Source organism: Lepidochelys olivacea (assembly GCF_965140295.1).
Source record: "Lepidochelys olivacea isolate rLepOli2 genome assembly, chromosome: 2".
Taxonomy (NCBI): domain Eukaryota; kingdom Metazoa; phylum Chordata; order Testudines; family Cheloniidae; genus Lepidochelys; species Lepidochelys olivacea.
In genome coordinates, this window is record NC_140412.1 from 243,763,674 (window position 1) to 243,789,205 (window position 25,532).

A 25,532-nucleotide genomic window follows, 5' to 3' on the forward strand; every position below is an offset into this window, starting at 1 on the left:
GAGGTGGATTATTGACCGTTGTGGGATCTCATGTTGTGGAGGTGCTTGAGGAAGAAATTGTTTGGCGTAAAAAAGATTTTGGGCCCAAATCCTGCAAACATTTGGGCACACGTATAGTTTACTTATGAGATGAGTCTGTGACCATTCTCAGGCTACGCAGGGCTGTGAGTCATCTTGTTACTGCCTGCCTCCAGCGTGAGGGAGTCTTGCTTGTGGTAACTGGGTCAGTTCCCTAATGCCAGCCAGTCAGGCACTCTCCTCCGGGCTACGCCAGCCCTGTCTTTGTCTTGCAGGTTAACAAGAGTTGTGCCTCAGTCCCCAACTCCCTTGAAGCGTTTCCCTGATTCAGAAATCCCAGATCCTTTGCACCCAATAGAGCACTGTACCTCCCATTACCAGTTTCACCTTAAACCCCATGCTCCTGTATAGCATACCACACTTGTGAGTACTTATGATAAAACAAAAGAAGGTTTATTTAAGAAAGAATAGAGATTCAACTAGAAACTAGAGAATGTGATGAAAACGAAAGGTTATAATACAAAACAAAATAACAAAACTTAAACTAGGGTCTACACTTACTAAGAGTTGCCTTTCTTAACTGATAAAGTATTTTTTCCTCCCAGAGTTCAGTCTCTTGCAGAGTTGGCTGGCTTTACAGGAACTTTACAGGAGCTCTCATGAAAACACCCCTGCTCCGAGATGTTTTCTCAGTGAATGGATTCAGAGTGCCTCTCCCCGCTCGGTGTTATACTGAAACAGTCTTTTGTCTCTATTAATAGACAGAGATTCCCTGTCTGATGTAATATTCATTTTTTTTTTTAACTTCCAAGTGGTTTTGATTGTTTGCAGTTGTCCATTGGTTTTGGAATGGAGCAAGGCTTGACAGTTATGCTTTGTACAACATTATCGGCTAACTAGGGAGGTGTGACAGTTCCTTTCTGCTTGAATGGGCCATCCCTGAGACATATTATCCACTAACTTTTACTGCAAGGTCATAAAGCATATTTTCAGAATAGTTACATTGTTCTTTCAGTATTATCTATTATAGCCCCTAGGGCTAGCTTGCCTTTATTAAAATATGCCTTTATTATACTCCGCAGTAATGCAAGGAACCTACAGGCCTATATCCTGTAAGACATTGGCTTCAGCAGTTAGCACAAGGCTTGAGACCTATGGACTTCGGCACAGATAAACAGCCCAGTGGTAACCCCTAAGTTTTGAGGAACTGGCAGTAGAGTGTAAGGGGGAATTTTGTCCATAATGACATCAGCCAACCACAGGAACATGAGCTAACACCAGATTTTGGAAACTTTTGAAAAGAACATCCAACCACAAGACTGCCATGGCAACGAATTGACATATATGATAAGAAGTTGAGATAATTAATAAACTCACCAGAAGAGAAGGGCACCTCAACATTAGTAAATTGGGGAAATACAAATAAGGAAGAGAGGGAATACCCTTACTGAATATGCATTAAGCGTAGTGATGTCAGCATAAGATATGAAAGAAGTTATATTCCAGCCCAGGGGCAGTAGGAGAGAGAGATGTAGTCCTTGGGATGTGCCACATGATGGCCACTGGTGATGAGGGGGAAGGTGACGGCGATGAAGAAGATGATAGCTAACTTTTCAGGTTGTTCTGCAAGGGGATGGTGTGAGTATATGGCTGTGCAGATGTACATTCTGTAGTATCTCTGTCTACCTTACTGAGTTTGAGTGCTTGTGACTGAGCTAAATGTATTAATAAACTATTAATAAATAGAGAGGAGTTCCTATAGTGTGAGTGTTGCAACTGTGCAGATGGGGGTTCCCGACTGTGGAATAATTTGAATAATACTGGGCCTGATCTTGGGACAGGAACCTGGAAACCCTCAAAGTGATAACTGGGAATTCTTAAGTAATCAATATAATTATTACATAATCTATAGATCAGGCTACACCATACATACATCTCGCAATGACTGAGTCCTGATTAAGTCACAAGCTGTCTGTAGATACCTTACATGTCATTACTTATTGATACATATCCTGTAAGATGTGTTATGTGTAATGAGTTTGTCGGGCCTGACATGAGAGTTGATTGCAGCCGGGAGGGGGCGGGGGGGGGGCTTCTGTGTCATGGAGTCCCAGTAAGCTCACTAGAGTTTGTGCATGTGAGTAAAGTTATGCTTGCGTTGGCAGAATCAGACCCTTAGTTTATATAGCTATATAGACCTGATAACTCTCTGAAATGGTACCAAAATGTTGTCTTCTGTAATGGAATAAAAATGCACGGGAAACTAAAGAGGTGAAAAAAGCAACATTTAAATTATAGTAAGAGGCCAAAAAATATTGGAAAGCTAGGGAAACATCTGTGTGCAGCATGAGTCAAAACGCTCAGACTTGATCCCAATGAAATTAATGGCAAAACTGCTACTGTCCTCAGTGGGGAAGAATCAGTCCCAAAGTTTGCACAGAAGACATCACCAGAACCATAAAATTTAGGAACCTTAATTGTCTACATCTGACATACACGTTTATATTCCACTAAAATGCTCTATTCTGGGAGCAGATGGAATCTCAGCTGGTCGGGCTGAGATGCTGCCCAGTTTTGTTCCTGTCTAAAGTACAACACAACACGTGTCCAAAGGTTCTGGCCACCATCAGAGACGTGGTACTGAACTAGATAAACTTTGGGTCTGATCCAGCAGGTCAATTAATTTGTTCTTGTATTCCTAAGAATGCTCACTATGCCAACCATGGCACTGGTGAAAAATCAATTTTTTTCTTATCACTGCTCCAGAGTGAATTATCTTTTCTCTGTCCAAGTTATGGACTTACAGTAATGTGTGTTAAATTACCATAGGCACAGTCTTTGAAAAGCTCCAGCACTTGAATATCTAGTATCTAAACCATTTAATTACCTTTCATAACAAATTTTAAAACAGTGTTGCCTTATAAATTGCAGCAGTCTAAAAACACAGTTTACCTCGCCATGTCCTGTCATTTTAAAAAGAAATGAAAGATTGCACAGGGAGTTTGAAATGCAAGCTTGAAAGGAGAAGGAAGAACTATCGGACTTAGACCAGTGTTTCTATTGGGTGGGGCGAGGAGGAGAGAATCTCATAATAAAGGTGTTGAGACTGATCTTTTAACTCTCAGCCTCTCCAAGTTTTTATAGTGACATTTTTTACAGCATTTTTTGTAATACAATGAATTGATGACAATTAGAACCTCTTAGGTTTTTTTCCTTTATAAAATATGCTATGGTACAGAGCAGAACATTATAAGCAAAGATATCATGTTAGTACAGATTTTTATAATTGACTTCCTTGCTTGCTCTCACTTTTCTCCTTCCCACCAATTACTGAAGATTGTTCACTTAAAATTTCTCTGTACCTTAGTTTAGTATTGGGAAATGGGTAATGTAGCTGCACCGGTATTTTCCCCCTTGTGGTACACTCCAGGGGCTTCCTCAGGTTTCTGTCCATTTATCCTGTCTCTAGATGGGGACTATTCTCTCACTCCTCCTGACTGGGCTGCACAGCCTCTTGCCTTACACTGTGATTTCCCGAGCAATCCAATTTGCCTAAAAGCCAGTGTCAGTGTTCCCCCCGCCCTCTCAGTGTGTGTGTTTGTGGGTTGTGAACAGTGTATTGCCAGCAGTCACAAGTCACCACACAGCTCTTCCTCAGCAAAATACATTTATGCTTAAGATTAAAAAAAAAAGATGAAAGAAAAAAGAAAAAAAAAAAGCCCAGAGCCTGAAAACTTCTTCACAAGATGTAAATCTTCATCCAACAGTGATGCGCCAATAGTATGTAAGCAATTTACAGTCTAAAGCAGTGATCGGCTTAGAGATGTGGTCATCGGTTTTTCTTTCTTATATTTCCTGAAAACAGTGTCTGAACCTGTGCCAAAATATCCATATTTGCTGAAAAGACAAGGGGCTGATCTTACGGCCTTAGACTTGAATAAAAGGAAACACCTGGTTGCTGAAGTGCTATGTTTAAATGTCAGAGTTCAGCTACGTGTTAGGGAGATTGCTTTGACTGATTTTACATTGCTGTGATGTAAACAGAAGTTACATGGAAACCTCTACAATAGGATAAAACCATATTGGGTTTTATTTATGACTGTACAGAAAATGACATATTACACAATTTTAAAGTATTGATTACAAAATGAAATGCATGTTGGGTTCAGGTTAGTGGGTAATTATCTTAGCAGCAGCACCACCCATCTCATTGCGGGTCATCTGATGGTTTGTTTTTTTTTTTTTTACTTCTCCAGTGCTGTTTCTAAGTAAGGTATGGAAAGCCACATGAAAAATGTTATTTGTAATCATGCACTATTGTTCAGAGTTTCTCAGCGAAATAAGATGGCCATCTCAGAATCTTTTGGGAGGGCGTTAATCTTGCCAAGGAAAATAATACTTTCTGGAAGTTCACATATGTTGTGAAAGGAGGAAGTAGGCTGGTACTGATTTAATTTGTAACCTGGTACCACAGGGCATCCTTATGATTATCTTGGTGCATTCTTTTTAGAAATGAAGTTGCCACAGCAGGAAATATGCCATTCTGTGACGCTTCCTGTGGACCTCCGGGAAAAGTTCATTTTCCAAAAATGTAGCCTTTTTAAATGCTCTGTTCTAATTGTTTAATTTAAACAGCAGTAGTTGTTTATTGTAATCACATATAACAGTGGAAAGCCATCTACTGTCTGCATGGTTCTACATAATTGTTTTACAGTACCTAATTCTCCTATATTACATGCAAAAGGCTCTATTCCTGCACTTGGTGAAGTCTTGGGGGTGTGGAAGGGAAATGAATGAAAAATGTACAACTCTCGACTTTGTATTACAAATGTCTAAAAGCTGCTTGTCTTACTTCAGTCCAGGAGAAACCATTGCACCCAAGGCCAAATCCTACAACTCTTTCTGATGCAAGTAGTCCTCACTCCAGTGGGGCCCATTTGTGCAAATAAGGGCTAAAGTCTGCTTGTTGCATTGGGTGATTACAAACCTTTTAACATATTGTAATTTTGTTTCTTCCTTTCAAGATTTGAACATGGAGTTCAACCCATCGGATCACCCACGGGCCAGCACAATATTCCTCAGTAAATCTCAAACAGACGGTAGGTTACTGGATTTACTACAGTTTTCTCTTTTCAGATTATTTCTAAACTTTGCATGCAGTAACCTATATTAAGTGGGGGGTTTCGGTTTTGTTTGAATTTTTGCCCACCTTCAGGAGAACAAGACACAACAATGGCAGATTGGTTTGGCTAAATGTAATTGGCCAGGTCCTTAGCTGGTGTTAACTGGAGCTATGCTGATATACACACACTGAGGATCTGGCCCAGTGGCTTATTGTTAGTAATTAATGCACAGTAAGATATGATCCTGTTTCTTTTATGCAAAACAATAAAATCTAAGTTGACTTCAAAGTGATCCTTACCTGTGAAAGGACAACAGGATCAGGCCCATAGTTATCGCTATGTTCTCTAATTTATTTGAATCCTAACCTATTGAATTGATTTAAGTGTCAGAAGGTTGTTAAAAGGTGTGGGCCCATCCTGCAAACACCTGTGCACATATAGAAGTTGACACCTGTGAATAGTCTTGTTGAGTAGACCCCATTGGACTACTCACATGCATCAAGTCGTGCACATGAGTGGGTTCATGATTGGGGTTTGTTGGACCAGTCCCACACATTAATTCATACGAGTCACTATGTTGAAATCGTTTGGACCCATGGATATGCAGAGAGATTCACACAGGGCCTGAGGCAAAGCCCGCTGAAGTCAATGACAGTCTCTCCATAGCTTTAGGTCAGACCCATGAATAAATGGTTACAGAATTGAACCCTGTAGCATGTTGACTATTACAAGTTCAAAACATACAGTGGAGCTACAAATACTAATAACGTGTAAAAGAATTAGCTTCTTTAAGTGTAAACCTTTCAGTACAGTTGTCTTTCAGAACTAAACAGAAGGAGCCAGGTTCCCAGCTAATGTACATCCACATAGCTTAGTTGGACCAATGGCAGTTTAGACCAGCTGAGGATGTAGTCTGATGTCTCCCCCAGACAGATTGAAAACTGTAAATCCCAGTTCACATGAGCCCTTCGATGGGTTTTAAAAACAAATAAAAAATATCCCTTTATTTTTATTGATCAGCATGGTTTGACAGTATCTTTCATTTATCTGGAATTTATTTTATTTATTTTTTTACTGAGAGACAAAAATAACCTGATAGAAATTAAGCCTGTGTTTTTAGAGAGCCTCTTGATGTAATTAGTGGAATGGAAGCCACTTACTTTTGGCTAATTGAATCTACAATGTCTAGCTTGAGTGATGTTAGTGTTTTGCCAGAAGTAGACGTGAATAATGAATACAAAGCACGTCATTTTCTACCCAAACTTTCCAAGCAACTTTTCTGTTGTTGTTGTGCATTCTCTGTGCTCCTTGTTCGGGGCATATGAACTCTGTTTTAGACTTACTGAGTAAATGATACTTTACTGAGATTTTTATTCAGCTAAGTGCACATTTGTATTTCAGAAATTCTAGTGACCTCGTTGTTTGTTTTCTGGTAGTTTTTGAAAATGTCTACAGAGACTATGCATTTTAGGCCCTGATTCTGCAGTGGGTTATGTGTGGGTACTCTTCTGCCCTTGGAGGCCTACTGACTGCATCTGCAAGATTGGAGCCTTAATCAAAAGGCAGCGTGGTATAATGGGGAGAGGGCAAGAGCCAGGAACTTGTTGCTCTGCCGTTGATTTGCTGTGAGGTTTGGGTATGTCACTTAATCACACGCACCATGCCTCATCCTTCCCTGGGCTTGGCAGTCTGTAAATTGGGTATGGTGACACTTCCTTACATCACAATGGTACCGTGAGGATTAATTAGTTAGTGTCTGTACAGCATTTTGAAAGTGCAAAGTAATATTTGAATGCTAAATATTGTTCTTAGAGCTGGCTGAAAAGGTGAAAATGTTTCACACACAGTTATATCTGAAAACATTTGATCAGCTCTAATTATAATTCTTTTATTAGTGACTGATTTTTTGTAATTGTAGGTTATGAGAAATTTTAGAAAATGACAATTTACAAAATCTGATTGCTTTCAGCCCAGTTAGTTGTTGAGTTATGCAGCTTCTTCCAGCTTAGAGAAAAGGAAGGAATTTATTATTCTCACAAAACAATGTCAACCTTGCTGAACTGCCTTAGAAATTTACCAGCTGAGGTATAAAACCTGCTCGTCAACCTTCTGAGTTGATGATAATGAAAAAACAAATGACACCTTACTCGCCTGCCATATGAAACACTGTCCTGAAAATACTACTGGGTATAGTGCCCAGAACAATCACATTTCAGTGGGCTAAACAGCACCAGTAAGCACTACACCTGGTTGTATTTCAGGCCCATTTAATATATGTATCTGCTCTGTAAGGATAGGAGAAAATATTCAGTAATGTTTCATGATGCCAAACTACAATAACATGGTTTATATAGGGGGTAAGCAGAGTTAGCATAAGATTTGTCAGATTGCGTAGGACCCTGTACAAATGTTCAAGTCATGGTAGTGTACACTGCATCTAAGAACTGAGGCCATTTAAGGCCCAATAAATGTTAATCAAGGTGCCAGATGGTAGGCTCAGAGAACTGCTTATGCAAAAAGTCTTTCATTTTTTATCCCTCCTCTTCACAGGGACTGTTCAAGGTGCTAAGCCTGGTGACAATCTTCCTAGCATGTTAGGAGTACCACCTTTGATATCTTTAAACTTAATTTAGAACTCATTAAAAACAAAAAAAAAGCTTAATAGAATCATAGAAGTTTAGGGTTGGAAGAGACCTCAGGAAGTCTAGTCCAACCACCTGCTCAAAGCAGGACCAACCCCAACTAAACCATCCCAGCCAGGGCTTTGTCAAGCCAGGCCTTAAAAACCTCTAAGGATGGAGATTCCACCACCTCCCTAGGTGTAACCCATTCCAGTACTTCACCAGCCTCCTAGTGAAATAATGTTTCCTAATATCCAACCTAGACCTCTCCCACGGCAACTTGAGACCTTTGCTCCTTGTTCTGTCATCTGCCACCAAAGAGAACAGCCATGCTCTTATCTCTTTTGAACCACCCTTCAGGTAGTTGAAGGCTGCTATCAAATCCTCCCCTCACTCTTCTCTTCTGCAGACTAAACAAGCCAAGTTCCCTCAGACTCTCCTCGTAAGTCATGTGCCCCAGCCCCCTGATCATTTTCGTTGCCCTCCACTGGGCTCTCTTCTTTCTGTAGTGTGGGGCCCAAAACAGGACGCAATACTCCAGATGTGGCCTCACCAATGCCGAATAGAGGGGAATAATCACTTCCCTCAATCTGCTGGCAGTGCTCCTACTAATGCAGCCCAATATGCAGTTAGCCTTCTTGGCAACAAGGGCACACTGCTGACTCATATCCAGCTTCACATCCATTGTAATCCCCAAGTCCTTTTCTGCAGAACTGCTGCTTAGCCAGTCGGTCCCTAGCCTGTAGCGGTGCATGGAATTCTTCTGTCCTATGTGCAGGACTCTGCACTTGTCCTTGTTGAATGTCATCAGATTTCTTTTGGCCCAATCCTCCAATTTGTCTAGGTCACTCTGGACCCTATCCTACCCTCCATCATATCTACTTCTCCTCACAGTTTAGTGTCATCCGTGAATTTGCCGAGGGTGTAATCTATCCCATCATCCAGATCGTTAATAAAGATGTTGAACAAAACTGGCCCCAGGACCAACCCCTGGGGCATTCCGCTTGATACTGGCTACCAGCTAGATACCAAGCTGTTGATCACTACCTGTTGAGCCCAACGATCTAGCCAGCTTCTATCCACTTTATAATCCATTCATCCAATCCATACTTGCTGGCAAGAATACTGTGGGAGACCATATCAAAAGCTTTGCTAAAGTCAAGATATATCACGTCCACTGCTTTCCCCATATCCACAGAGCCAGTTATCTCATCATAGAAGGCAATCAGGTTGGTCAGGCATGCTTGTCTTTGATTAATCCATTCAGTAAGGGTCCCACACTTTCCCTGACCTTTTTCTTGTTGCTAACATACGTGTAGAAACCCTTCTCCTTACCCTTCACATTCCTTGCTAGCTGCAACTCCAGTTGTGTTTTGGCCGTCCTGATTACACCCCTGCATGCTTGAGCAATATTTTTATTCTCCTCCCTAGTCATCTGTCCAAGTTTCCACTTCTTGTAAGCTTCCTGGATGGGATGTGTGTTGGACTGGAAACAAAGGGTGTGTGCATGCTGCACACACTGAGTTGAAAGTGGAGGCTGTGGTTAATTCAGGGTTTTTAAAGTCAGCCTCTGCAATAGTGATTTCCCCACCTGTATTAGTTAGGGGAAACTTGATTGATTGCTACTTCAGTGTGTTGGAAATCCCCCTTTTCATTAGTTAGATAGAGCTGTCTCCTTCCTTCACTTCCATTAGGTCCTTACTGTACCAGCATTGCTGACTTTAGCAAGTAATTGGCTTCAAAGGAAACCCCAGTTTATGGGATGAGCAGGAATGAAACCGACTGTGCTCTGTTTTTATAGGTTTCACAGTAACAGCCGTGTTAGTCTGTATTCGCAAAAAGAAAAGGAGTACTTGTGGCACCTTAGAGACTAACCAATTTATTTGAGCATAAGCATCCGATGAAGTGAGCTGTAGCTCACGAAAGCTTATGCTCAAATAAATTGGTTAGTCTCTAAGGTGCCACAAGTACTCCTTTTCTCTCTGTTTTTATGTAGACCAGCCCTTAGATCAGGACCAGTCAATTCCCTTGTTCCTCTAACAAGAGGAATCGTAGCTGTATTCCTGTTCTAAATTATTTAGGAACTCTCAAAACATGAGAGGCTTTGATCGATGTGTAATTATTAACCCAGGGATATTGCCTTTCATCCTTTTGAGGTCTACCATTAACACTGCTTATGCACATTGCACAAAGGAATACTAAGAGAGCACAATAACAAAAAGGTGTTTTTCTCCCCCATTTTAATCCTGCATAATTTATTCATCCTACTGTAGTAAAAATGCAGTTTTAACAATTTGAGTGCGCTTGCAAAAATGAGAACAGGTTATTTTGCCTTGACATTTAAAGAAAATTAAGAAATTTTGGCAGCTTTCCCATTTGTTAGTATGCCTGACGAAATCTACCCAGGATGCAAGTTTTGTAAAAAGCGAAAAAAATGTAATAGAAAAATAAATAGGGACTTAGAGTCTGAACTTCGAAACTGTGATTTCAAGTCTGTTCAGCTTCATTTCATCTTAAACCACTGTTCTTGAAGCCAGATACTACAACTGTAGCAGTCTGCGGTACTATATGCTAGTTAATTAGAATGGGGTCAAGTTCTGTGGTTTGCACAGGAGCACTTTGCACTGCTTACACCACACAAAGTGCCCTTGGGCAGCCGGTGAAGAATTCCCTCTGCACAAGGACTCTGTTGGTGAAAAGCTGGCACAAGTGGCTTTGCCATCTCCTGTACCAGATGTCCTTATTCCTAATGTGAAGGGGGTTTGTTTTGGGTAGAATAGGAAGGAAGTGTGACAGAGTGGAGTTCTGCTGTGCCTGATGCTCCCGGCAAAGGTTTCTTGAGGGATCATACACCTTGCGTCAGTGCTGGGCAGCGCAGAATTAGAGAGTCCTGCCTGACTCTCTGTGGTCCTCCACTGGAGAATAAAGCTCAATGAAGTTTACTTTCCTTTGGGAAAAGATGAGGAAAAAGATCAATTTGGGTCTCACAAGGAGAGAGAATCTGCAGAGTGAGGGGTGTGTCTGTGTCCGTCTGTCCAGCATTGGAAGATGGTAAATGGCATGGGTGAATGAGCAGTAAGTGCAATACTTCAGCAACTAGAGCATCATACAACGGTGAGGGCACCAAATGATGTGGAGGGTGGGAGCAAGAACATGGAAAGAGAAGAGTGGGGGATCAGGAAAAGCCGATAAACTGAAATATTGACACAGGGCTCAGAGGCATTTTGTCACTAATTTTGTTGCATGCCACAGCATGCAGTATGAACGCAGTGAACAAAGTTATGCTCCTAGATATTTAATTGTGTGCAAGTAAAGTTTTGATCAAGTACAAAATAAATTTTGCCATTATGAAATTACATCTGTGCTTGGTAAAGTGTCTGCCTGCAGCTTGTGAAAATTATTTACATCACTTACATTGTATTACACAATAGAAAAATACTTTGGCCTGGTGTTAAGTAACTAAATGATGGTAGATATTTTCTTAGATTTATTATTTACTTAATTGATGGAATAACACCCTGACTGGAGCTTCAGAATAGAAAGAACAGCATTTCAGCAGAAGGACGAGCAAGCTGCTTAACTGCTTACTAGCTAATCAGAATCCCCCCGCTGTGTTTTGAAAACTGCACAATCAAATACACTTAACAAAATAAGTGTTCTTTAACAGCGACCCGTTAACAAGGTTGCACATATGAATACACTGAAATCGTGCGTGTGAATACGTGCAGACATAGAATCAAAATGTGTAAAAAGTGTTTAAAAAAATCCATACGTAGTATTCCTCCCAGGGAGAGGAAGTGAGAAAAAGAGACTCTCACATGACTGATGCTAGTTGTCTCTTAAGGTGCTTCTGGAAGATGCTCAGATACCACGGTGGTGGGCGTAGTGTAAGAGAGAAAATAGAGAACAGGACCAAGCACACCAAAGTGCCTTTAATCACCTATGACATTAAACCATTTTTAGTTTAATTCCACAATTTGGTTGATATGTTACTGCAGCGTTATCACAGTTGTTGAACAGAGCTCCACAGGCTGGCTAAGGGATGAGTCAATAGGAAAAATATTCACAAAAATTAAACCAGTATATAAAATCAGTTGTAACATTAAAGTTTATTTTAGCTTGCTCCTTTGCTTGTAAGCATTTTGTCTGATAACAGTGGGCCTGATCATGCAGCGGTTACTCATGTTGAGTAGGAGTTACTCATTGAGTAGTCCCATTGACTTCAGAACAACTACTCAGGATGAGTAATGGCTGCAGAGTTGCACCAACTGATTTTAGGAGGCAGAGTTCCAATGCACGCAGTCGTAGTGAAATATCCAAACAGATGAGAATTTTAATCATCCAGCACAATGCAGAATTTAAATGCCTTTAAGTGTCCAGGTATATGAGATGTTCCTTCTGTGCTCAAATAATGAGTGAACTTGGTTAGTGCAATAATGATGTTACACATAGATACCTTCCTACTTTTGATCGTAAAAATGGTGTAACAGAAGCTTAACTGAGACAAAATACAGTCATATAATATTTCTATTACATTTTATGTTTTTGCAGTGAGAGAAAAACGCAAGAGTCTCTATATAAACCACGTAAGTGAAAATGTCTCCCTGTGCGGCTTCATACACATTGTTGTCTATATTATGCAGAACTAAGAGTCTTTGTAAGTAAATCCCTTGTGTGTGAGAGAGTATAATGTTGCCTCTGGGGACTGAACCATGGACCTCAGTATGTAAAAGCATGGGCCTTCACTATTTGAGCTAAAGGGCCAGTTCCATTAGCTTGGAATTAGTAGCATTCACACAACCCTGTATATGTGGCATGGCCACTAGAAGGGACAGAGAGCCACACTGTGTTAGCGTGGGTCACAATATTATTTCAGATTAATATTTTTTTGAAAAACTCAGAACTTAAAAATGTGCTTGCAGTGTGTAAATTTATATTATGTGGAGAGTCTGTAGAGTATCACTATTATTTTTGAAAAGGGCTATTAAGGTCCAAACTGATGGGATGCATTGCAGAACATATATGTAATATATGGTAAATGTTGGAGTAGTTAGATGTCTTAATATTTATCCTCTACGTTTTTCTTTCTTGTATTCTTTTCAAATGAATACATTGTGGGGCTGCTGCCGGTGACATCAAGAGCAAAACTCCAGTTGACTGTGTTAGGGACAGGATCAGGACCTTTATTATCATTCTCTTTATTACCTTAGCACCTTAGGAGCTTTATAGATCAAGGATTATCCCCAGTGTAACCAGCAATATTGCCAACCCCAAATATTCAAAAATCGTGAGTCATGTCCCAATAAATCATAAGATGTGTCAATAACATAAAATTGGGAGGTTCTTTTTATATGCCTCCTGGTTTCTGAGCCATTAATGTGCACTTGGGTCACATTTTCAAGGTTTTCTCTACCACCATGAGGTCTAAACATTTAATTTAAAATAAATAAATAAAATAAAAAGCTGAGTTGCTTATGTAATTTCAAGAGCTGAGGCTTTAAGAAAAACAGAATATGGAAGGCTTCAAAATTGCGAGATTTGACAACACTGGACCAACAAATATTTTTCTTCTAAAATACTAGTTTTTATTGTTTACCTGCATATGAGAATAGTTTGCACTGAAACTACTTTGAAAGTCATATTATAACAATGCACAGTATTGGAGTCCTGTAAATTTACTGATATGTGCTGAATAACTGCCAGTGAGCACATTAACACAAAACTTATTTTTTCTTCTTTTAAGTCCTCATTGTCCAGACAGGTAACACAGCTAACTGTCTCCTGACTTGCTTTGCCACTGCATCACTCACAATGGGTGGGATTCTCATCCCTACCCTGGCCCGTTTACAACCTGTAAAAGGGCTAAAGTAGAATAAAGAGGCTATAAAAGCTTATCCCAGCTGGAGGAGAATTCCTCTGGTAAAAATGAAGACAGGCTCTGACTTTACATACTTGCCACTGTTGCTGCGGCTTCACTGCTGTTGTTAGTCAAGCGAGCTTTGGTCTAGCTAGATCTTGGATATGTCTAAATATGCTGCAACCACTCCTCCCAATTGCAGTGAAGACCTGCGCTTAGGAGAGCAGCACAGAATCTCGCCCCACATTTTGACTTTACAGTTACTGCAGAACCTTGCCAAAGCCTTGAGAGAAATCCTCTTTCTCCCCCACTCATCCAAAGTGTGTTTATATAAAAAAGTGTGTGTGTGTGTATTTTTCTGGTTTTTTAAGTTTTCCTATTTTATATTCCAAAGAAGAAGAATAACGAAACTTTGAAAAATGTGTGGTATTAATTTTTAAAAGGACTGAAAACTGATCCTTTTAAGGCTGACAGCATGCTCCCAGGGGGGTTTTATGATAGGTGTAAGAGTATAGTGCATGACAAACCATCAACTGTATGTGGGACTAAGCAGCTGCAGCAGGACAGAATGATGTAGAGCCTGAAAGATGGAATATTTTGTTATGGTAATTTGCATGTCCTTATTTCCCTTCTTACTGATGGCGTTCAAAATGTTAAATAAAATTCCTACAACTTGATCTTTTTTCAGGCTTGGTTAAATGAAATTAATTTACAAACTCCAGGTGTATGGAAATTAAAGATTTCAGATAACTTCTGGATACCAGTCAGGTGATTTTCCTGTGTAAAATATCATTTCTGGCTACAGAAGCAGCTGCTTGACACTACAGTGTTGACAAGTCAATAGTACTGTGTGTGTGCAGTATGCATGTACAGAAATTGCTTCCTGCTAGACTTGTTCAGCACCCAGGCAAATAAATAAAGAGGAGGAAAGATTAACAGGGCCCAGTTATCCTTGTGCTTGAGCCCTTCTTATCTTGAGTGCAACAGTGACTTTCAGTAAGAGATGGCTAAATAATTAGTATCAGATCTGCTGAAGGGGGCGGAGAGGGGAAACCTGGAAGTGGTCTTAGCAGCTGGTTCGTTATTGACAGCAGTTCTGGAAAATGCTATGCTGGAGACTTGCTAACTCAGAATTCCTAGGCAGAGCTACAAATATCCAGGATTGTTCTACTAAGACATGTGCCAACATATTCACCCATGTGATAAATTCTAAAGTGTGCTCAGCACGAATGTTTTAAATGGTTGAAAAATAATCACAGTAGAACTAATGTGAATGCTTCAAAAAAACTGCCATCCCCTTTACTAAACTGGATTTTACTTTGTTTTATCCTCCTCTTATAGTTTAGTAAGTTAAACGGTGTTACATGGGCTACTTGCCAGACTTCACTTTGACCAAAAGGTAAAGCAGAAGACCGAAATGGTGGCATGAACAGGCTACACACAGGGTTAAAACTGCTACTTTTATGTAGGGGAGGAAAAAGTGTTTACTAGGATTCCATTGGTGCTTAAGGTAATCCTCCGTAACATAATTGAATATCAGTGTTCTACCTTAATGTATTTTTACCAATCCCTATCGTAAATTGGAAAACTAAAGAATTTTCTTGACAGCTGTTCCTTTCTTGCCGAAAAATTCCCGTAACTACGAGTTTTGTTCTTACAGATGAGTAACCACTCCATAGGAGTTAGCTATGCTTCATATGCTTAAGAGCATAAGGGCCAAGTGGCCTAAATGTTCAGAAGTGGCCCCTGATTTTGGACATTCCTCAGTTGTGGAGTGCTGCTGAACTTCAGAAACTTAAGGCTTGATTTTCATGGGTACTGAATAACCATAACTCAAACTGATGTCAGGAGTAGCTGAGGGTGCTCAGCACCTCCTAAATAATCAGGCTTCAGATTTCTAAAGTTGGGCACCCAAAATTGGAGATCACACTTGCAAATGTTGCTTGGGTACTTCTAAACATAGTAAACTAAGGTGGCTCCTAGATTTTTAAGGGCAGAAGGAACTATGATTTTTAAGGCCAGAAGGAACTGATCTCCTTATTTGAAGTGAATGGGAGTAAATAGCTTAAGATGCTGCAATTTGCCAACAGCTTAATGTGGCAAATTATAGACAATGTTTAAGGGTAAAGCAAGTATTGTTCGTGTACTCTATCGATTACTTAGTCTCTCTGGCACCAGGCTCATCTTTCTATGCTTATTAAGGCATGTTTGTAAGAGGAGTTGGCTTTGTTTGGCACCGTAATAAGTAATCTGTTTCCTAACTGACTTGCCCACATGTGCTGCAGGGAACAGGCAAGAGGACATAAACTCTGGGTGGTTGTTTTGCTTCCCTTGTACAAAAGCTGCTTGTCACAATACAGAGGAAAACGCTCCTTTCTTGCAAGTTATTTCTCTCCAAGATCATTGTTAGGTTTTAAAATTTCTACCTGTACTTATTCTCCTTCTGTGACCTGTAACCAGGAAGATTGGCACCTAGAATATTGTTATTTTCTGTACAGCATTTTAATAGTTTGAGCTAGTATAGTGGCTCTCTATCTTTCCAGACTACTGTACCTGGTTCAGGAGTCTGATTTGTCTCACTTAAAAATTACTTGCTTACAAAATCAGATATAAAAATACAAAAGTGTCACAGCACACTACTACTGAAAAATTGCTTACTTTCTCATTTTTACCATACAATTGTAAATAAATGAATTGGAATATAAATATTTTGCCTACATTTCAGTTTTTAGTATATAGAGCAGTATAAATAAGCATGAAATTTTAGTTTGTACTGACTTCACTGGTGCTTTTTATGTAGCCTGTTGTAAAAGAAGGCAACTATCTAGATGAGTTCATATACGCCCTGGAACACCTCTGAGTACCCCCCCCCCCAAGGTACATGTACCCCTGGTTGCGAGCCACTGATTAGTGTTTAAACGTCTCCTGTGAGTTCAGGTATGACAAGTAAGCTGCAATCAGAAAGAGAAATCTTGGGAAACACAATTTTTCTGTACAATTTTAGTTTTTTATAATAAAACATGTCCGTTTTTACACAAAATGTGATTGTAATTCAGGAGCTTTGTAGTTATGGCTCCTTTTTGTTGTCATATTTAGCAAACTTGTCACAGTTTCCTGAAATAGTTTTCTGGCAGTTTAGTTGCAAGGTTATCAAATGGCCAATTATGCTTCTTTTGATCTGGTTTCCTGTTGTCTCTTCCCTTCAAATGTACCTTTTCAGCATAGTCACTAGCATGCTCTCTTTTATAAAGTACTTCTGCTGGGTGAATCATTTCCATTTACCCAAACACAAACAGTGGGATCTAGAATTACTGCGATTTACTGAACTTTGTCTGGTGTAGGTAGCTGCAGAGTTTTTATTGTACCTTGTCATTAAGTGGGCTTGAAGGATCCAGCAACTGTGTTAATGTTTTTGTTTGTTTGTTTGTTTGTTTTAAAACCAATTAAAATAGAGGGATGATTTCTCTGGTGTAGCAGTCTCTCACACCCTTCCCCAAAAAGACACTGAGATGACTTGATTTAGGATTGTGCTGAATCCCACATACCACTCCAATGCTCACCTAAGTGGGAATTTTCAGAATAAGCTGCTAACAAGGGAGGTAAGCCACCTTGTATCAGCTGTTCATGTTTTCCTCCAGCCAATTTTTATCTCAAGCATTTGCAGCAGATTCTGTTTTCCTTTCGGACTGAATTGATGATCAAGATTTTTGTTACACCTTTAATGCTTCTCCATTCTTCACTTGTCCTTTAATCTGCTATCTGTCTCAATTTACTAAGTGTGTGACTTAGGTCTGGTCTACACTACAGACCTATATCAGTGTAACTACGTTGCTAGGAGTGTGAAAAATCCACATCCCTGAGCAATGTAGTTATACCCACCTAACCTCCACTGTAGACAGCACTATGGCGGCAGGAGAGCTTCTCCCGCTCAGATAGCTTCTGCTTTTCGGGGAGGTGAGTGAAGTATGCCGACAGGAGAGACCTCTCCCATCAGTATAGAGCATCTTCATTAAAGCACTGCAGTGGCCTGGCTGCATCATTGCAGCTGCGCTGATGCAGCGTTTTAATGTAGTCTTGCCCTTTGTCAAACGACTTGAGGGGAGAAAAAGATGCTTGCATTTCCTCTTCGCTGAGGGAGTGATGACTTCAGTATCTCCGCCTTCAGAAGGAAGGCAAACAGGAAGGCTTATTTTATTTTTTGCAGTACCTGACTTGGGAGGAAGGGGATTTTTGTTTTCTCTGTCAAGTTGGATGTGTAGGATTTTTCCCCCCTGGAGGTCATGAAAATGCTCCACTTTACAAAGATCTTTCTCTCTTCTACTCTGGCAATACACATTCTAATCTTAGTAGTTTTAGGAGCAGTAGCATCCTAAAAATAAACCTTTTTTCCATAAGGGAAATATTTCTAAAGGAGGAATTATCCTCAGTGGAAGAAGATACAACATTTCTCTTAAGCATCTTTTGGATTCTAAAGTTTGGATCACCCTTATGCTTTGTAAGAACAAGATGATGCTGGAGGGGATTGCTTGATGGTCTTAACGTTGACTTCTACCACCTAGACTCTCTGGAACTACAGGTTCAAATCCCAGCAGGCTTTTCTCACCTCTTTATCCTTCCAAGGTGGATGGACTATGTTCCACATGCAATTATGCTGCGAGTGTGTTGTCCTGAACAAAATTTCATCTCTTTGCTATTGTGTACTTGCTGCCACTGTCCATTCCAGAAATGGATGTTTTCCAGTGCCCTGATCCTTTAACCTGATCCACACAGGTAGACTCTTGCACCCATGTGAAGCCCCACTAACTTCATTGGGATTCTGTGTGATTGCAAGGGTCTTGTCTGGATCACATTGCAGGATCCACTTCACCGGGGTACCTGTGCTTAAAGTTAGGCATGTGCTGAACTGGGGCCAGAGTTTGTAAAGCAGTTTGATTCTTTGGGATGAAAAGCAGGATTTAACTGAAATATTACTGTTGATTTATTATCTGGAATGCCCAAGGCCAACGATGACTGTGGAGGTTTATAATGCCAGTTCAAATATTGTGTGCCTGTCTCCTTAAGATTTTTTTTTAGTATTACTTACTGGGAGATGAATTAGAGACTACTGAGAGGCTACTGCACTTTCTTCTGTATAGATTGCCTAATCTGCTCTTTGCTCCTTTCCTGTGCAAGAGGCAGATCTTCTCCTCATCCACTTGCCCTACCAACCAGGAGACTGAGTGTCATTTTGATGTGAAATGAAAAAACTTTGTGAAGGGTGAGATATTAGAATGTAGCCGTCAGTTGTGTTTGACTCACCATTTTTAAAAGGGGAAGAGTAGCACATGTAGTAGTTCCTAAAGAAGTTACTGAGTGTTTATTGCTGTACTGGAAGTATAGCAAAGGCCGCCTTCTGCTGTTGCACGATGTAACCACTTACATGCTATGTAAACTTGGGTCTCTGACATGCTGTTAGTTCCCAAGGAGATCCTGAGTCTCTAAAACCCGTTGCTAGAATTGGATGTGTGTTATCAGTAGTTAAGGAAGGCCCTGTGTATGCTACAGAAACAAAATTTATGAACTGTTAATAAACTCATTTGGAGCTCAACTATGCTCTCATGTGGATTGCATAGTCTGTGTGTCTGGGGCCAAACTATACTACAGTTGGGTTCAAAAACTGTGCTTACACCCCAGTAAAGACCTAGGCTAGGGCACTGTTTTTGAACCAGGTTAAAATGTGGGTCAGCCTAATAAGCTAAGGATGGCACCAGACCATGTGATAGGATGGTTATGTGCAATGGAGTTGAATAATTGGTTAAACTGGATTGTGTTTTGTAGTGAAGACGCCACCATTATCAAAGTACAACTTAGGGCTTAACTACAGTTACAGCAGTGCAGCATCAAAGAAACTACCTACACCAGTGGGAGAGAGTCGCCCATTGGGATAGGTACTCCGCTTCCCCGAGAGGCAGTAGCTATGTCGATGCGAGAAGCTCTCCCATCAACATAGTGCTGTCTACACTGGGGTTAGGTCAGTATAACTATGTCACCCCCACACCCCGGGCAACGTAGTTATACCGACATAAATTCATAGTGTAGACCAAGCTTCAATACAAAGAGAGTTTCTCCTGCTGCTTCTGTTCATTGAGACAACTATAAGCATGTAGCCATTCATGGAAGGGTTCGGTCATATTGTGCAGCATGCTACGAGTCACGGTATTGTGTAGTTTGACTAATTTTGGCTAGTTTCTCTCACTGACGCATAAAATCATGTTGCTTCAGTGAAGAAAACGGGTATCAGAACAGAGACCATGTTTACATTGCCACTTATGCTGACAAAACTTATGTCACTCTGTGGTATGAAAAAAACACACCCCGAAGTGACATAAGTTTTGCCGGCATACGTGGCAGTGTACACAGCAGAATGGCTGCGGGACTCCAGCCGACATGGCTGCCGCCAGTCGTTGAGGTGGTTTTATTGTGTCAGTGGGAGTGCTCTCTACCATCAGCATAGAGTAGTTACACAAGTGATCTTACAGTGGGACAGCTGCATCAGCACAGCTGAGCCACTATAACTCACTAATGTAGACATGGCCTAAATCATAGCCTGACGCAATGGAGAGTCCTCAGAATAGGCTTTGTCCTGTCCTGTTTGAGTCAGAAACAGTCCCAGTCTTAACCTCTTGCTGTAAGTTGGCTCCTGACATTCCTTTACACGCCAGTTTTGCCTACTTGTTTTTGGATGTCACCAGCCTCTACTTTCCTGGAGCTGATGGCAGATAAATAACTTGCAGTGCCTTTTGGTTTAAAAACACCGACAAAAAACAAAATCCTGCAAATCTCATTTTAACTTTTTCAGTCATTTTTAAATCAGGCCCCAGAGGGATTTATCCTTTTGCACTGACTGAATATGAAGCAGTTTACATTTTGTCTTGTCTTCTCACAACAACAACAACAACTGTGATACAATCTGCAAAGCTTGTGATTTTTGTCTTTTTTCAGCGAGCATCGGTCTTAGAGCTGTTCTGGTTTGGGTAAGACACCTTGTGTTTAAGATCTGAACAGTTCATACAGAGAACTATAAAAAATAAAAAACATAAACACAGAGAGAGAGAAGACAAGGTAGGTGAGGTAATATCTTTTATTGGATTGGAAGTTATGAAAGTAACAAGGTGGAATATGGTGCCAAATAGAGCAACAGTGTTCCCTTAGAGTTACGAATGTCCTGTGACAAAACAGTTGATTTTAACAGCTCGAAAAGCTCCTGGCTGAAATGAAAGTACTTGTTACAGCACCTGCATATTTTATAGGAACATTCTAAAATATTCAGGTGCTGTAACAAGTCTAACACATTTCTCCGCTTTGTATGCCTCTTCCTTACAAATCTCATTAAATACACACTGTTTTATATGCCAGCTCTGTCCTCTAACTAAATTTGGTAAAACGTTGATGACCCTGACCTTTCATGGAGGAAAGAGCTAAAATCCTCGCCAGCCAAAGAAATCTGCATGGACGCTTCAGAAGCACATCTTTTTGACCTGTGAAAATAGGACTCCAAAGCAATTCTTTACCCGTTCCTTCAACCCCCATTTGCTGATTGTGGCTTGGGCCATGTCTACACTACGAAAGTACTCCGATTTTGCAGAAGTCGATTTTTGGGAACAGATTGTATAAAGTCGAGTGCATGCGTCCACACTAAGCACATTAATTCAGTGGTCTGCGTCCACAGAACTGTGGCAAGTGTCGACATTCCGAGCGGTGCACTGTGGGTAGCTATCCCGCAGTCCCCGCTGCCCCTTGGAATTCTGAGCTGAGCTCCCAATGCCTGATGGGGCCAAAAATTTGTCGCGGGGGTTATGAGTAAATGTCATCACTCAATCCTCCCTCCCTCTGTGAAAGCAACAACAGACAATCATTTCGCGCCCTTTTCCCTGGATTGCCCAAGCAGACGCCATAGCACTGCAAGCGTGGAGCCCATTCAGCTCACCGCAGCAGTTATGACCATTGTAAACACCTCGCGCATTATTATGCAGTTTATGCAGAACCAGCACCTGAAAAACCAGGCAAGGAGGTGACGGCTGCGTGGTGATGAGGACCGTGGTCCCCAGCAATTTGAAGATCATGGTGTTACTGGGGCAGGCTCATGCCATGGAACGCCGATTCTGGGCACAGGAAACAAGCATAGTGTTGCAGGTGTGGGATGATGCATAGTGGCTCCGAAACTTTCGCATGCATAAGGGCACTTTCATGGAACTTTGTGACTTGCTTTCCCCTGCCCTGAAGCGCAAGAATACCAAGATGAGAGCAGCCCTCACAGTTCACAAGTGAGTGTCAATAGCAATGCCAGACAGCTACCGGTCAGTCGGTAATCAGTTTGGAGTGGGCAAATCTACTGTGGGAGTGCTGTGATGCAAGTAGCCAATGCAATCATTGGGCTGCTGCTATCAAAGGTAGTGACTCTGGGAAATGTGCAGGTCATACTAGTTGGCTTTGCTGCAATGGGATTCCCTAACTGTGGTGGGACTATAGACGGAACCTATATCCCTATCTTGCTACTGGACCACCAGGGCAGCCAGTACATAAACCGCAAGGGGTACTTTTCAATGGTGCTGCAAGCACTGGTGGATCACAAGGGACGTTTCACCAACATCAACGTGGATGGCCGGGAAAGGTTCATGACGCTCGTGTCTTCAGGAATTCTGGTCTGTTTAAACAGCTGCAGGAAGGGACTTACTTCCCAGACCAGAAAATAACTGCTGTGGATGTTGAAATGCCTATAGTTATCGTTGCCCTGGCTCATGAAGCTGTACACAGGCACCCTGGACAGTGGTCAGGAGCTGTTCAACTACAGGCTGAGCAAGTGCAGAATGATGGTAGAATGTGCATTTGGACGTTTAAAGGCGCGCTGGCGCAGTTTACTGACTCGCTCAGACCTCAGCGAAACCAATATTCCCGTTGTTATTGCTGCTTGCTGTGTGCTCCACAATCTCTGTGAGAGTAAGGGGGAGACATTTATGGTGGGGTGGGAGGTTAAGGCAAATCGCCTGGCTGCTGAATACGCGCAGCCAGACACCAGGGCGGTTAGAAGAGCACAGGAGGAAGTGCTGCGCATCAGAGAAGCTTTGAAAACCAGTTTCATGCCTGCTTGCAAAAGAAATAAAGTCACTATCGTTTAAAAAACATGTATTCTTTATTAATTGATTATAAAAATAGGGAGATAACTCACAAGGTAGCCCAGGTGGGGTGTGGGAGGAGGTAGGAAAAGGCCACTTTAAAACTTGTTGAATGCCAGCCTTCTGTTGCTTGGGCTGTCCACTAAGGTGGAGTGGTTGGGTGCCCGGAGCCGCCTCCCCCCCGCGTTCTTGGGCATCTGGGTGAGGAGGCGATGGAACTTGGGGAGGAGGGAGGGCGGTTAAACAGGGGCTGCAGCAGCAGTCTGTGATCCTGCTGCCATTCATGAACCTCCACCAGACGCCAGAGCATGTCCGTTTGATCCCAGCATTGCATCATGCCTCCTCTGATCTTCCTGCCGCCACCTCTCCCTCACGTTCATCAGCCACTGTCCTGTACTCTGCTATTGTGTCCCTCCACACATTCTGCTGAGCTCTGCCAGTGCCGGACGACTGCATGAGCTCAGAGAACGTCATCGCACGTTTGGTTTTTTTTTTTTTTGCCGTCTTATCTGAGATAGCCTTTGGGACGGAGGAGGGAGGCTTGAAACATTTGCAGCTGCTGGGGGAAAAAAGGGAGTGCAGTATTTTAAAAGGTACATTTACAGAGCAATGGCTATACTCTTTCACGGTGAATAACACTATTCAAATTACATAGCACATGTGATTTTGGTACAAGGTCGCATTTTGCATCTTATACTGGCCATGAATGCATCCCAAGTTCTCAGGGCTACTTAATGGTTAAAAAATGCTTGCTTTTATAACATGTATTATATTTTAAAAGGTACACTCCCCAGAGTTCCCTTCTCCGGCTTCGTTGGCTTGGGAGGGTATTTCGGTCAGGGTGATAAAAAAGATCGTGGCTGTCGGGGAGAACGGTGTGCTGTGTGCCCTCCTCAAGCTGCTGCTCCTCCTCCTCCTCCATCTTCCGCATCCGCAAAATCCTTAGGCATGGCGGAGAGTACCCCATCATGGGAGTCCACGGACTGGGGTGGGGTAGTGGTGGCAGCCCCCCCTAGAACTGCATGCAGCTCAGCGTAGAATGTCTGGGGCTCTGTCCCGGAGTGTCCATTTGATTCTTTGGTTTTCTGGTGTGTTTGTCTGAGCTCCTTAAGTTTCACGCGGCACTGTGTTGCCTCCCTGCTGTAGCCTCTGTCCCTCATGGCCTCAGAATTTTTTGAAATGTTTTGGCATTTCGTCTTTTGGAACGTAGTTCTGATAGCACGGATTCCTCTCCCCATACAGCGATCAGATCCGGTACTTACCGTTTGGTCCATGCTGGAGCTCTTTTTCGATTCTGGGACTGCATGGTCACCTGTGCTGATGAGCTCGCCTGGTCAAACAGGAAAGGAGATTCAAAGGTTCCCGGGGCTTTTCCTGTACACTTGGCCAGTGCATCAGAGTTCAGAGTGCTGTCCAGAGTGGTCGCAATGGTGCACTGTGGGGTAGCTCCCAGAGGCCAATACCTTCTAATTGCATCCACACTAACCCTAATTCGAAATGGCGATGTCGATTTCAGCGCTAATCCCGTCGTCGGGGAGGAGTACAGAAATCGGTTTTAAGAGCCCTTTATGTAAAAAAAAAAATGGCTTTGTTGTGTTGATGGGTGCAGGGTTAATTTGATTTAATTCTGCTAAATCCGACATAAACTCGTAGTGTAGACCAGGCCTTAGAAAAGAACCTAATGCTATTTGAGGTCTTCCTTTAGCTGTAGGGCCTAGGTTTCAGTTTCTGGAGATCTGTGGTATTTTATTATAGAGAGGGAGGGGCTAGCCTCCCCACAATTGAGATAGCAACTACTGTCCCATTAATGTGCTGATTTCAGTCCAGTTTTACCCCTTGCTCTCCCCTTTCTGCAAGTCATGCTATCACAATTTAAATGTTTAGGAATCTGGTTTATCTTCGACCTAAAGCAGATCTATTTCTTAGTAATCTACTGTGCAGAGCTTCGGACAAGCATCACCAGTAGTGCTACTGGTCCCCTCCTAACATCATGTACATCAGTAAGTAAAAAATTGTAGTACCACATCTAGAACTGTTCCCTAACCAGACTCAGAGCTCCCTCTTTCTTCATCCCTTTGATCCTGGCATTTTCTTAAAGATGGGTTGGGACACTGCTTCATTTTACATACCTTATGGTGAGCTGTCATATACTTCTGGATGGTTAAAAGCTAGAAATCAAGCTTCAACAATCAATTGCTGCCTGGAATATGAACCTTGTTCTTCATTATCTTTGTCTTCACTGCTTTGTCTGTAGGTCAGTCTTCCTGTTTTGTCTTTAAATACTAGAAGCTGTTACTTTAGCACCTAGCGCTGGAGCTCACTGCCCAGTTTAGGCTATTTTTCTTTCCTGATACTCCTCAATGTTTTCTTTTAAGACTGTACCCAAAATTAACTCTGTTTTTTACATGGTCATACTTTCCACCTGTCTACCCTCCTGCCTTCCCTAAAGAGTGGCTTTGACAAACCCTAGATGTGGTTAGGACCTCGTAGTTCCACCTCCATGTAACACCAGAATTTAGGGTTACTAAATCCCTCTTTGTGGGTCTTTCAAGGCCACAAGAAGGGACAAAGTGCCTACTAGATCTGTTAATCAAGGCAAATACTGTGCTCATCTCCGTGGATCTGAGCCCTTGACTAAATGGATCTGACTATGCACTGAATTGTGTTTATATAGCCAAAGGGCATCCATGTCCTCTGCTTGAGACATCTTGTTCCTCTGGTAGGCTGAAGTACTCCTGCTGAGAGACCGTCTTGTTTTAGG

At 41.7% G+C, this 25,532-nt stretch overlaps 1 protein-coding gene across 6 annotated transcripts in view; it reads left to right on the forward strand.

The window, feature by feature from the left end:
* The window catches only part of CCNY (cyclin Y), a 225,212-nt gene that overhangs the window by 142,637 nt on the left and 57,043 nt on the right, over positions 1-25,532 (forward strand). For 5 of the 6 annotated variants that reach the window (XM_084619271.1, XM_084619275.1, XM_084619272.1 and 2 more), the window contains 2 exons: positions 5,043-5,117; positions 12,314-12,348. In XM_084619271.1, the coding sequence (XP_084475397.1) occupies positions 5,043-5,117; positions 12,314-12,348 (110 nt within the window). Of the gene's footprint in view, positions 1-5,042; positions 5,118-12,313; positions 12,349-25,532 lie in introns of those variants that run through there. The other variant, XM_084619276.1, reaches the window with a different exon arrangement.